Source organism: Trachypithecus francoisi, unplaced genomic scaffold (assembly GCF_009764315.1).
Source record: "Trachypithecus francoisi isolate TF-2019V2 unplaced genomic scaffold, Tfra_2.0 Lachesis_group3, whole genome shotgun sequence".
In the NCBI taxonomy this organism is placed as follows: domain Eukaryota; kingdom Metazoa; phylum Chordata; class Mammalia; order Primates; family Cercopithecidae; genus Trachypithecus; species Trachypithecus francoisi.
In genome coordinates, this window is record NW_022681468.1 from 46,894,077 (window position 1) to 46,908,643 (window position 14,567).

The window sequence follows — 14,567 nt, forward strand, 5'->3', positions numbered from 1 at the left end:
AGATTCAAATTATGTTCACAGGTATATTTCCTATTATTGTCTGACTCACATCTAATATTTAGCCAAAATGGATTCCCAGAGCAAATAGTTCCGTGAACAAACCCATTCCTTTTTTTTTAATTTTTTTTTTTTGAGACGGAGTCTCACTCTGTTTCCCAGCCTGGAGTGCAGTGGCACGATCTCGGCTCACTGCAAGCTCCGTCTTTCGGGTTCACATCATTCTCCTGCCTTGGCCTCCTGAGTAGCTGGGACTACAGGCGCCTGCCACCACGCCCGGCTAATTTTTTGTGTTTTTAGTAGAGACAGGGTTTCACCGTGTTAGCCAGAATGGTCTCGATCTCCTGACCTCGTGATCCACCCGCCTCGGCCTCCCAAAGTGCTGGGATTACAGGCATGCTATTTTTTTTAACCTATTTTTTTGTTTCCTCTAGTGAAGCTTTGCCTACTATCTTTAAATCCTTCAAAGCTCAGCTCAAAAGCACCTGCTTTGTGAAGACTTTCTGTATTTTCCTCAAATAAATGTAATCTCTCAGGCCAGGGAGTCCTAATATTGAACATACACTATTTTATATTACTGTTACTTGGATTATTCTGTACATTATACATAAAATCACCAAATGTAAGAATAGTGTCTTACTCATTTTTTATTTTCAATATCCCCTGGTAAATGATAATCTGAATAAATAAAAGAATTTATTAAAAAAAAAAAACTCTTGGCAAACCTAAAATCTGAATATTCTGCATCCAAATTACTTATTTTTCTATACAACTGAAAGGTTCAAGGGACTTTCAGATTTTCCCCATATAAATTTAATCTATTCTCTATGAACTGAGTAATATATTTACATGCACACAGAAACCTAAAAATATACTTTCAGCTCTTTACAGGATTATAATCTAATTTGAGATACATTTTGTGCCACAATTATTATTAGAGATAAGTGATACCAAAATTCAAAGGGGCATACTTATGTTAAGAGTATTTAGGGCCAGGCGCAGTGGCTCACACTTGTTGATTCCAGCACCTCGGAAGGCCAAGGTCATCGTTTGAGCCCAGGAGTTCGAGACTACCCTGGACAACATGGCGAAACCACGTCTCCACAAAAAATACAAAAATTAGCCAGGTGTGCTGACGTACACCTGTGGTCCCAAGCTACTCAGCAGGCTGAGGTGGGAGGATCACCTGAGCCCAGGGAGATGAAGGCAGCAGTGAGCTGTGATCACACCACTGCACTCCAATCTGGGCAACAAAGACCCTCTCTCAAAAACAAAACAAAAGAAGAGTATTTAAGAGAGACCCTGCAAAGAAGGTAGGACTTGAGTTGAACTTTAAGAGATATTTAAGAGGGGATGAGTAAGTGGAGGAGGAAGTGAAGGAGTAGGAAGAGAAGAAAACACACATTAATTTCCAATTATTTTTTACTCCTCTCCGAAATAATTCTCTTGTGTATCTCTTCTTCTTACTCCTTCTCTGTGTAAGCAAAAATTAGCTTTCTCTACCAACCCACCTAAAAGTTGTCATTTCTAAAATATTCCTTAAAATGTAGCTGAATCCCTCCTTTCCATACATCCTTTCTTACTCCATTCTGTACCAAATTTTTTTTTATTTACTATACAATCTTTAATAACTGTAATCTCTTACATGTCTACAGTAAGCTTCTTGAAGGCAATACATTTAAGCCTCTTCTAAAGAACTTTGAACAAAGCTGAACTCACTGCAGATCCTCAGTAAATGCTAATTAATTTAAGGCAGGGATAAAGACTTAGAGGAGTGATGTATCCTACATATGGGGCAGTTAAACAACTTTAGTATAGTTTACACTAAAAATAGGAAATAAACTGAGAGCCAGGGATGGCCTCAAACATCCATTTAAAAAATGCAAAACTGATCAACTAGGCAGACTCGTTGAAGGTTTTCTATTTCTGAGAATGGGACTATCATGACTAAATTTATATTTTAAAAAGATTTCTCAGCCAGGCATACTGGCTCATACCTGTAATCCCAGCCCCTTGGGAGGCCAAAGTGAGAAGATTGCTTGGGCCCAGGAGTTTGAGACTGGCCTGGGAAACATCGGGAGGCTACATCTCTACAAAAAATAAAAAATAAAAAATAGCCAGGTGTGGAGGTGCATGTCTGTAGTTGTAGCTGCTTGGGAGGCTGAAACAGGAGGAACGCCTGAGCCCAAGACGCTGAAGCTGCAGTGAGCTGTGCTCACGTCACTGCACTCCAGCATTGGCAACAGAGTGAAACCCTGTCTCAACAGAAAGAAAAAAATATTTCTCTATAAAAGTTAGTGCTGGAAAATTAGTCTGGATTCATAGAAAAGAAAGAATTCAAGAATCAAGTTAAGGGAACCCATGGTAATGGGAATAGAGTAAAAAGCCATTGGATATATTATGAGGGAAGAAATACAAAAGAGCTCAATAAAAGGCTATATAGAATTTAAAAAAGAATAACCAAAGAAGACAGTGAAGTATTCTGGACCTGACTATGATTATTCAATTTAAAAAATCTCCAATAAAGTCCAAATTTGTTTAATATTTTCAAAATATTTTAAATGCTTTTTAAAAATCCATTTTAAACAAATATTTAGATGGCTGATTAACTTTGCAAAGAAACTTTACCTACCAAAGCAGGGTACCATTCAGTCCTCTCAGTTGCAGACACCACACTTACAACTTTTCCTAGTAATTCATCATTGAGACGGCGCTTGTCTTCATCTTCCTCTTCACTACTTTCTTCTTCCTTTTCATCTTCGGTACTAAAAGTTAGAATAACTTGATCATTATCCTAACACAAATAATTATTTGATACAGAATATTGTGAATTTAATATAGTCAATTCAATTCCTAATGGATTACCCTGAAGTAGTGGCCTCTTCATTCTTATTATAATTGAAGACATGGGTCCTTCCTTAGCCTCACCGAAGTATGTAGTCCTGAGCTGTCTATGGTAACTCTGAGTCCACTTCACTAGATCAATGAGTGCTTAGACTTAGGCTCTCATGCCAACACCAGCTGGGACAGAAAAACCTAATTACAACACCATTAAATACTTATTATGCCAAATGCGCTTTTTTTCTTTTTAAGATTGCCTTTCTATTTTTATGCCAGATAACATAACTTTAATTTTCTAACTGGCTACAAAAATATCTGGCTATGAAAACACCCATAAGGGTTTACTTAAGGTAACTTATCTGGGTAACTAAAGTTTACCCTTAAGTGTCAACAAATTTTAAGCATACATATTTATATATATGTGTGTATATATATACACACATACATATATGTATATATATATATGTACATACGTGTGTGTGTGTGTGTGTATTTGGAAATGGAGTCTCGCTTTGTCACCCAGGCTGGAGTGCAGTGGTACTATCTCAGCTTACCACAACCTCTGCCTCCCAGGGTTCAAAAGATTCTCCTGCCTCAGCCTCCTGAGTAGCTGGGATTATAGGCACGTGCCACCACACCTAGCTAATTTTTGTATTTTTAGAAGGGACAGGGTTTCACCATGTTGGCCAGGCTGGTCTTGAACTCCTGACCTCGTGATCCGCCCACCTCGGCCTCTCAAAGTGCTGGAACTACAGGTGTGAGGCACCGTGCCCAGCCAAGCCTACACTTTTAAAATAAAAATTACTATGTATTCCCCATTTGAGCTTCTAATGAATGTATATTGAATTTGACATCTTCTTGAAGACATCCTGCAATATATCGATAATGTTGGAGTTTACTAAAGTACACAGAGTTATTAACTCTTATTAATTCTTAAATGGCTCAAAACCACTTAGTTCATTATATTTTTATGGTTTTAGTCCTCCTTTTCTTCTCATAGACTTCTCAGCTGTAAGACTCCACAGTTTTCTTTATTGACTGCATCTGCTAATTTTTCCTATATTTCCTTTTGACACATCTTCCAATCGGCTGCACTCTGAGAAACCGGATAACTCAACTTGTTAAAATTATAAAATAAGTATAAGGGAGTTTTCAGTAGAAGTCTATGGAGGTAGCTTATAGAGAAAATACTGGGTATTGAATTATTAAATATATATCTTGTCCTGAGTACTTATTACACACTGATAAATTTATATACATTATCGGCTGGGCGCAGTGGTTCATGCCTGTAATCCCAGCACTTTGGGAGGCTGAAGCAGGTGGATCCCTTGAGGTCAGGAGTTGGAGACCAGCCTGACGAATATGACAAAACCCCATCTCTACTGAAATACAAAAATTAGCCAGGTGTGGTATCACACATGTGTAGTCCTGGCTACTCGGGAGGCTGAGGCATGAGAATCACTTGAACCTGGGAGGCAGAGGTTGCAATGAGCTGAGATCACATCACTACGCTCCAGTCTGGGTGACAAAGTGAGACTCCGTCTCAAAAAAACAAAAAACAAAAACAACAACAACAAAAAAGAAAATTGTATACATTATCTAATACAAAAACCAGCAAGCCATTACTATTCCCATTTTCCTCAGCTATAAATTGAGAATATCTTGCAGGTTTTGTGAAAATTTGAGTTAATATACATAAATGCAGTTAACTATAAGAAGTTAAGTAATTTTCCAGAAGTGATATATCTAGTATATGGCTGAGTTAGGATTTCCATTTAGGGTCCTCAGAGGCGTTTTATTACTTTCTGGTTTGCAGCTTAGGTGTTATTTGACTTTGCCTTTAAAAAGACTCATTATATACTCCCCAGGAGCAGTGAGTACATATCTAATACTGGGATCTTGGTTTCTAAATCTTATTTCCCACTAAAATAAATGAGGGACCCTTGTAGAAATGGCCAATTCCAGGATTGGCGCAGGAAAAAATTAACATGAGCCTAGGATACCTTGTCATGCCAGAAGGTGAATAAGTGCTCAAGAAATGGTGAGGACTTATCAAAAGAACACAGAAGCCATCCTGGAAAGGCTTCCTTGGCTAAATCTGGAACAACCTGAATTATAACCCATTAAGTAAAATTAGAATCCATAGCATTAGGAAAAGAATTTCATTATAGCTAAATGATAACTAAAAAATGCAGCAAGAATGAAAAATTAGAAAAATCAGCATTTTGCTATCATAATAGTACCAACTGATCCAGGCAAGAATTATTAGTAGATAAACCTTGTAAATGGAAGTTTGACAGAGAATAGAATATTTAAGTAGTCTCAAAGTATCTCCACGCAGATTTACAAAGGGGAAAAATGGTAACTACAGTAATTCTGAAGTTGAAAAATTTGGCAGACACCACCTTAACCAGCTGATCAAAGTTAGTATCACCAGATATGGGACAAACTGATAATATTTCTTGCTGGGCTTTCCTTCAGGACACAACATCACTTATGGAGTATAATGTATAACCTGAATCTAACAATGAGAAAACAATCTGACAAACCTATATAAGGGAACAGATTACAAGACTATTGTCATGTATTCTTCAAAAATGTCAATGTCATGGGGAAAAAAAAGGCTGCATAATTTTTTCAGATTAAAGGAGACTCAAGAATCATATAAACTAAATGCAATGCATGATCTTGAATTGGATCCTGGAATCAGGGGAACTAGGGGATGCTATAAAGGTTATTATTGGAATAACTGGCAAAGTTTGAAATATTAACCACATGATAGTAGTCCGTCAATGTTAAATTTTCTAAATTTGGTATTCATACTTTGGTTATGTAAGAGCATCTCCTTGTTCTTAAATATTTAATGATAAAGGATCATGATGCTTGCCACTTCCTCTCAAATAGTTCAGCAAAATAAAATTATTATTAGAAAATATAAAAATAATTATTATAGGCTGGGAGTGGCCCAACACTTTGGGAGGCCGAGGCGGGTGGATCACGAGGTCAAGAGATCAAGATTATCCTGGCCAACATGGTGAAACCCTGTCTCTACTAAAAATGCAAAAATTAGCTGGGCATGGTGGCACGCACCTGTAGTTCCAGCTACTCGGAAGGCTGAGGCAGGAGAATCACTTGAACTCGGGAGGCAGAGGCTGCAATAAGCCGAGATTGCGCCACTGCACTCCAGCCTGGCGACAGAGTGAGACTCCATCTCAAAAAAAAAAAAAAGAAAAGAAAAAAATTTGTATATATAGAGAGAAGGAATCATAAAGCAAATGTGTGAAAAATGTTAAGAACTAGTAAATCTAGATAAAGCGTATACAGACATTAGGCCAGGCGCATTGTCTCACACCTATAATCCCAGCCAGCACTTTGGGAGGCCAAGGAGGGCAAATCACTTGAGGTCAGGAGTTTGAAACCCATTTGGCCGACATAGTGAAATCCCGTCTCTACTAAAAATACAAAAACTAGCCAGGTGTGGTGGCGCATCTGTGATCCCAACTACTCAGGAGACTGAGGCAGGAGAATCACTTGAACCTGGGAGGCAAAGGCTGCAGCGAGCCAAGATCGTGCCACTGCACTCCAGCCCTGGCGGTACAGTGAAACTCCGTCTCACAAAAAAAAAAAAAAAGGAAAAAAAAAGTATATAGACATTCACACAGACATTCGTGTATTATTCTTGCAATCTTTAAGTTTGAAATGTTTTTGAAGTAAAAGATAAAAAACATATACTCACTTAAAATAGAAAAATCATCATATCAGTTAAAAATTTTGGGCCGGGTGCAGTGGCTCAGGCTGGGCGTGGTGGCTCATGCCTGTAATCCCAGCACTTTGGGAGGCTGAAGCAGGTGGATCACGAGGTCAGGAGTTCGAGACCAGCCTGGCCAGTACAGTGAAACCCTGTCTCTACTAAAAATACACACACACACAAAAAGTAGCTGGGTGTCGTGGCATGTGCCTGTAGTCCCAGCTGCTCAGGAGGCTAAGGCAGGAGACTTGCTTGAACTCGGGAGGCAGAGGTTAGCCAAGGCTGCAGTGAGCCGAGATTGCACCACTGCACTCCAGCCTGGGCGACAGAGCGAGACTCCATCTCAAAAAACAAAATCCAAAACGAAACAAAAAAAACTTTGGCAAAGTAACTTAAAACAAAAATAATCTTTTTAAAATAAGAGTTGTTATCATTCCTGGGCAAATAATGGGAATAATCAAGAATAAGGTCCACTCAGGGTAAAATGTCTAACATAAGGATACAATATGCTATGGAAAGCTTACCCAAATGAATTTAGCCATCCTAAGAAAATCATTTGTTTAATGTTATAATTACTGAAATTAAAATGATACCATATACGAAAAAACTCACACAGGAAGAGAAGACCTCCTTCCCCTGTTTGTCTTCTTTGCAATTACTGGAGTTCCAAAATGCTCTGGATTCGTTAATGGAAGCTGGTCAAGTGTCTGTATAAGAAACAGATTAATTAAATCACGTTTTACCTCTAGATCAGTACCTGTAGTTCAATCCAAATAGTCCATCCATGTCACCCTACCTCACTCTCTGCAAAATGTCTCTCTCCTTTCAGACAAAGCGAGGTACGTCTCAATGTTCGCTCGTCACCATCATCAAACACTATAATAAGCACAAGATATCAGAGAATTTATGCACACTAATGAAATAAAAACTTAAAAGCACAGAATGCTATTATTGTTATTAAGTAGAGCTTAATATTTATAAGAACCATTATTTTAGTCATTTTTCAAAACCTTTACAATGAGCATACCATGCCATATTTTTCATTCTATAGATACCAAAAACACAGGTTAAATGGCTGCCCACAACTGCTTAAGTATCTCCATCGGCTTTTTTGATTTCTATCACTACAGAACCACCTTCTTAACTCATTAGCAACCTAGTCAAAGCATAAATATTAAATTAACTGCAATCCTAGGAGAATGAACAAAAACCTGATTTTAAAGAAAGTATGGATTTTTCCACAAAAGTTTAATATTAGAGTACCCCTAACTTCCAGAAACTGACTCCTGGTATTGCTACCGAATTATTCTACTGCTTCTATTTATTTGCATGATAACCTACTACACAGGTACTGGCTGCCAAATTCTAAAGTCATAAGATACAAGTTCTTTCTTTTGTTAGAAAAGGATATAAATAGTTTGTTTAAAAAAATTTAAAAAAAAAAAAAAAAAGACAGGGTTTTGCTATTTTACCCAGGTTGGTCTCAAACTCCTGGCCTCAAATGAACCTCCTGCCTAGGCCTCTGAAAGTGCTCAGATTACAGGCATCAGCCACTGTACCCAGTTGAGTAGTTTAGAAATAAAGGTTGAAATAAGGAAACAGAAAGATAAAGTTTTTAGTGCAGGCATGGTGGCTCACCATGGGACCTGTGGTCCCAGCTACTGGAGAGGCCATAGTGGAACTATTGCTTGAGCAGGGAGAAACCAAGGCTCAACCATGGTTAGTGAGCCATGATTACGTCACTGTGTGACAGCAAAACCAGATTCTGTCTCAAAAAAAATAAAAACAAAATATAAAGGTTTTTTTAAAAAGAAACTTTAGACCACTTTTACTACTTTTTTTTTTTTTGAGCCAGAGTCTCACTGTGTCGCCCAGGTTGGAGTGCAATGGTGTGATCTCAGCTCACTGCAAGCTCTGCCTCCCGGATTCACACCATTCTCCTGCCTCAGCCTCCTGAGTAGCTGGGACTACAGGCGCCCAGCACCACGCTCGGCTAACATTTTTGTATTTTTAGTAGAGACCGGGTTTCACCGTGTTGGCCAGGATGGTCTTGATCTCCCGACCTCGTGATCCACCCGCCTCAGCCACCCAAAGTGCTGGGATTACAGGCGTGAGCCACCACGCCTGGCCTTTACTACATATTTTTAAAAATCATACTACTTGGCCGGGCACGGTGACTCACGCCTGTAATCTCAGCACTTTAGGAGGCCGAGACGGGCGGACCACCTGAGGTCGGGAGTTGGAGACCTGCCTGACTAACATGGAGAAACCCTGTCTCTATTAAAAATTCAAAATTTGCCAGGTGTGGTGGCATGCGTCTGTAATCTCAGCTACTCCAGAGGCTGAGGCAGGAGAATCGCTTGAACCCGGCAGGCAGCAGTTGCAGTGAGCCTAGATCGCACCATTGCACTCCAGCCTGGACAACAAGAGCAAAACTTCGTCTAAAAAACAAAAACAAAACAATCATACTACTTGACTATGTTTAAACATTTCAAGGAAATGGGGTAAGGAATTTTATAATTTATCCCTAATATTCTCCTAATCACTAACAATATATTATTTTGATAACTGTATAGGTTTAACTTTTGTGACTGTATTCTGATTTTAGCATCCAACATTTATAAAGTTTATTAAAAAGAGTATGTTCTCAGAAGGTACCTCATTGTCCCAGGTTATGAAGAAATAAGATACAATCTTTACTTCAAATACTTAACATCCATATTCATTCAACAAGAAAGAATATATATGTACCCAAAAACAATTATTAAGATTTAGTACTAATTTTCACAATTCTAGATACTTTTCCATTCTAACAAAATAAGTTAGTGCTAATAAAAAGAAATTCTACATTACATTCATTTGATATCTTAGAATCTTTTCATTGGTTACCTATGAAATTATAATCCTGGATTACTTTCTTAAAAGGTTGTTTTATTAGCAAACACTTTGCCTTCAAATCCTACACTTACTTTTAATGAATAAGTTTTTTAAAAGAAAATTATATAAAAGCTTTCAACATGTTAAATATTTATCTACTTCAATCAGTTCTCCCTCTTAGACTACAGATACCTACTTAGATTCTCTTACATGCAGGAGACAATGTGAAAAAAATTAAAAACTCCTGAAGCACATACTCAAAAGAACCACTATTCTAAAAAAACAGCTGTGCTATACACAGTCAATGATCCAGAAATTAATGACTAGCTGCAGGCACAATGACAAGTTAAAACACAACATCCTCCAATGATTACATCACTGATCTGCACTTGAGTAATAGAGTGCTAAATATTTGATATAAAAATTATGATTCATATAGTGTCAAGTCTAACAAATTAACCACTGTTCTCTTAAAATTTTTAAATCATGAAATTATCACAAACCAAACTTAATATAATTCTTGTTAGTATTAGTATCTGTAAGTATAAGATTTCAAAAAGAATAAAACCTGAAAGGTTTTCAACTTTTCTTAATGCCTACAATACCAAAGATGACGATACCAGACCCACATACATTTAAATGGAGGTATGAAGGAGGAAAATGTGAATGTAAGACCAACACTCCAAATTTATATAACAAAATATTTTCCATAGTGTTTTATCATTAATCAATGGCAGCCCTAAACCAAAATGTTCTGATGAAAAATTTGAACAATTTCAGCATTTCAAACAAAATATTTCAGCAATTTCTGTATTTCAACAATTTAAAATTTTCAATAATCACTTTGAAATAAAATCAGATTTTTGGAAGGAAAAATTCATTTCACTTAAATACACCTTATCATGGATAGAAATATTTTTTTAAAAAAAGGGATTTCTCAAAAGGGGATTATGATACAAACAACTATTTTACAGTTTTACATAGGAACCCTCCCAACTTTAAGTGAACAAAAAGAAATAGTGTAAGATTTATTAATTTACTTAGAGACACAGTCTCACTCTGATGCCCAGGCTGGAGTGTAGTGGCATGATCTTGGCTCACCGTAACCTCCACCTCCCAGGTTCAAGTGATTCTTGTGCCTCAGCCTCCCAAGTAGCTGGGATTACAGGTGCACATCACCAGGCCCGGCTAACTTCTGGATTTTTAGTAAAGACAGGGTTTCACCATGTTGACCAGGCTGGTCTCGAACTCTTGGCCTCAAGTGTTCCGCCTACCTTGGCCTTCCAAAGTGCTGGAATTACAGGTATGAGCCACTGCACCCAGACTAAGATTTTTTTAATTCACAAAATTATACAAATAGGTTTTTGAGTACTTTGTAAATTTGTTAAATAATGTAATTTTTCAAGATTTTCTGAAAGACAAACAGAAAACTCAACAATAGGGGGGTGTGATGGCTCACACCTGTAATCCTGGTGCTTTGGGAGGTCAAGGCAGGAGAATCCCTTGAGTCCAGGAGTTGGAGACCAGCCTGGCCAACACAGTGAGACTCCGTCTTTACAAAAAAAAAAATTAAAAATTAGCTGGGTGTGGTGGCATGTGTCTGCAGTTCTAACTACTCGAGTGGCTGAGATCACTTGATTCCAAGAGTTCAGGAATGCAGGGAGCTATCACTGCCACTGCAGTCCAGCCTGGGCAACAAAGTGAGACCCTGTTTCTATATTCCTATATTTTTTATAAAACCAACATTATGAACTTATTAATCATGACATCCCTGATTATCAAAACCATGAAGAAGCTCCATCTAAAATAAACTTCCTCTCTTAACTTGCATGTTAGAATTATCATCTAAAAGAACACAACATTTGTAGGCACTGAAGAGTATAATTTTTGTAAGAGTGAAATAATTAATGTTGTATATAGCAAGTCTAGCTTTTTTTTAGTTGTCTTCTACAGCATGCTAAGACCAAAAAAAGTCAGACTACAAGGATTTAATAATTCTATGAAATGCCTTGTATTTGCCAAAAATGGCTTTTGAATAGATTGCTCATTGAGTCTAGCAGAACATACATATAACCAAAAGTGGTATCTCTGTTATTATGTTAGGTATTTTGACAGTTAATTTTAGATGTGAACTTGACTGAATTAAGAATACCTAGAGAAGTGGTAAAGCACTTACTTCTGGGTGTGCCAGAGGAAACTGGCACGTGTGTCAATGAACCAAGTAGGAAGATTCACTCTCAATGTGGGCAAGTACCATCCAATTGGCCGGGGGCCCAGACAGAACAAAAAATGAGAGAAAGGGATTTCCTCTCTCCTGGAGCTGGGATACTCTTCTCCTCCTGCCCTTGGACATCAGAACTCCAGGCTCTTTGGCTTTGGGACTCTGCACCTTACACCAGCAGTCCCTCAGATTCTCAAGGCTTTGGCCTGGGACTGAGAATTATATCCTCAGCTTCCCTGGTTCTAAAGCTTTCTGACTTGGATGGAGCCTAGCTATTGGCATCTCAGGTCTCTAGCTTACAGACAGCCTGTCATGGTCATTCTCAGCCTTCATAATATCATGAGCAAATTTGTCTAATACTGGAGTATGCGACCCCCAGGCCACAAACCCGTACCAGACCATGGCTGTTGGTAACCAGACCGCAAAGCAGGTGAGTGGTGCCCAAGTAAGCATTACCACCTGAGCTCCACCTCCTGTCAGATCAGCAGTGGCATTAGAATCTCACAGGAATGCAAACCCTTGTGAACTGCCCAAGCAAGGGATCTAGCAATAGGTTGTGCATTCCTTATGAGATGCTAATGCCTGATGATCTAAAGTGGAAGAGTTTCATCCTGAAACCATCCCCCAGCACTCCCACCCATGGAAAAATTGTCTTTCACGAAACCGGTCCCTGGTGCTAAAAAGGTTGGGACCTCTAAGAAATCCCCTCTCATATCAATCTATCTATCTAGCATCTATCTATATCTTATTGGCTCTCTAGAGAATCCTAATAGGGATTAAAATATTAAAATCTATTAAGAGGAAAATGACAAAGCTGAGAATTTCACAGTGGCACCAACCATACTAAACACAATAGACAAAATAATGCCAGTGCAAACAAACACACAAATCCTAACCCTAAGCAGCTAGAATTCAAATGAAAGGATCTGATCAACTACTGAATACAAAAGACCCATTTCCCTGTTATCACAGCACTGATACTGAAAGATAGTAAAATAATAACAGTAAATTAATTTTATCTAAAATATAATTGGCTATCACTTATTAAGCTTCTACCATGTCCTAATCCTCACAACAGCCTCTACAAAGTAGGAACCACTATCCTCCTTTTATAGATAAAGAAACTGAGAATCAGAAAGTTAACTGATGAGCTACATTTTAGTTGGGGGGGTATCAAAAGACATAATAGGCATGAAACAGAAGTATAAAATGAAGTCAGAGAAGTAATGAATTCTGTCTTTGGAAAATTAAGTATCACTATTGTTATATCAGGATACAGCAGTTATGATGAACAAAATTACAGAATTCTTCATATAATGGAGTAAATTGCTTGAACCCTGGAGGTGGAGGTTGCAGTGAGCCAAGATCATACCACTGCACTCCAGCTTGGGGGACAGAGCAAGACTCCCATCTAAAAATAAATAAATAAATAAATAAATAAAAAGAATGGGCAAAGGACCTGAATAGACATTTCTCAAAAGCAGACATACCAATGGCCCAGAGGTATGTGAAGAAGTGTTCAACATCAGTAATAATCATCAGGGAAATGCAAATACAAACTACAAAGAGATTTCATCTCACACCTCCTAGAATGGCTATTATCAAGAAGATAAAAGGTTACAGGCACTGGCAAGGATATGGAGAAAAGGGAATCCTTGCCCACCATTGGTGGGAAAGTAAATTAGCATAGCCATCATGTAAAATAGCATAGAAGTTCCTCAAAAAGCTAAACAGAACTACCATATGATCCAGCAATCCCACTCCTGGGTATATAACCAAAGAATGAAACTAGTATGTCAGAGATGTATCTGTACTCCCATGTTTATTGCAGCACTATTCACAATAGCCAAGATATTGGATCAATTTAAGTCTCTATGAGCAGATGAATGTATAAAGAAAATGTGACATAACATATATACATAATGGAATACTATTCAGCTTTTAAAAAGAAGGAAATCGTGACATTTGTAACAACATGGTTGAACCTGGGGGACATTATGCCAAGTGAAATAAGCCAGGCACAGGAAGACAAATACCATATGATATGATCTCACTTAAAAAGTCAAACTCTTGTTAGAGAGTAAAATGTTGGTTATCAGGGGTGGGGGCAGCTTGATTGGGGAGGTGGGGGTGAGGGATTGGGTAAATGTTGGTTAAATGATACAAAATTTCAGTTAGAAGGAATAAGTTCAAGAGCTCCATTGTACAACATGATGGTTTTAGCCAATAACGATGCATTGTGTACTTGAAAATTGCTGAGAGTATATTTTGAGTGTTCTCACCACACACAAAAAATAAGCCTGTGAAGTGATCCACCTGTTAATTAGCTTGCTTAGCCATTCCACAATGTATACATATTTCAAAATATGTTGCATAACATAAATACATACTATTAATATTAAATAATTTTTTTTTTTTTGGAGATGGAGTCTCACTCTGTCACCCAGGCTGGAGAGCAGTGGTGCCATCTCGGCTCACTGCAAGCTCCACCTCCCAGGTTCAAATGATTCTCCTGCCTCAGTCTCCCAAGTAGCTGGGATTACAGGCATGAGCCACCACACCCAGCTAATGTTTTTATTTTTAGTAGAGATGGGGTTTCACCATGTTGGCCATGCTGGTCTCGAACTCCTGACCTCAAGTGATCCACCTGTCTCGGCCTCCCAAAGTGCTGGGATTACAGGCATTCAGTGAGCCACCACACCCAGCCCTTCGCCCATTTTTTAAATCAGGTTGTTTTCTTGCTATCGAGTTGTTTAAGTTCCTTATAAATTTTGGATATGAATCCCTTATCAAATACATAGTTTGCAAGTATTTTTTCAAATTCCGAAGGTTGTCTCTTCACTCTCTTCATTGTTTCTTTTGCTGTGTAGAAGCTATTTAGTT

At 38.1% G+C, this 14,567-nt stretch overlaps 1 protein-coding gene across 4 annotated transcripts in view; it reads right to left on the reverse strand.

The window, feature by feature from the left end:
• The window catches only part of ARID4A (AT-rich interaction domain 4A), a 74,580-nt gene that overhangs the window by 47,619 nt on the left and 12,394 nt on the right, over nucleotides 1-14,567 (reverse strand). For 3 of the 4 annotated variants that reach the window (XM_033187904.1, XM_033187902.1, XM_033187903.1), the window contains exons 6-8: nucleotides 7,383-7,462; nucleotides 7,199-7,293; nucleotides 2,630-2,762 (exon numbers count right to left, since the gene is read on the reverse strand). In XM_033187904.1, coding sequence (XP_033043795.1) covers nucleotides 2,630-2,762; nucleotides 7,199-7,293; nucleotides 7,383-7,462 — 308 coding nt within the window. Of the gene's footprint in view, nucleotides 1-2,629; nucleotides 2,763-5,928; nucleotides 5,968-7,198; nucleotides 7,294-7,382; nucleotides 7,463-14,567 lie in introns of those variants that run through there. The other variant, XM_033187905.1, reaches the window with a different exon arrangement.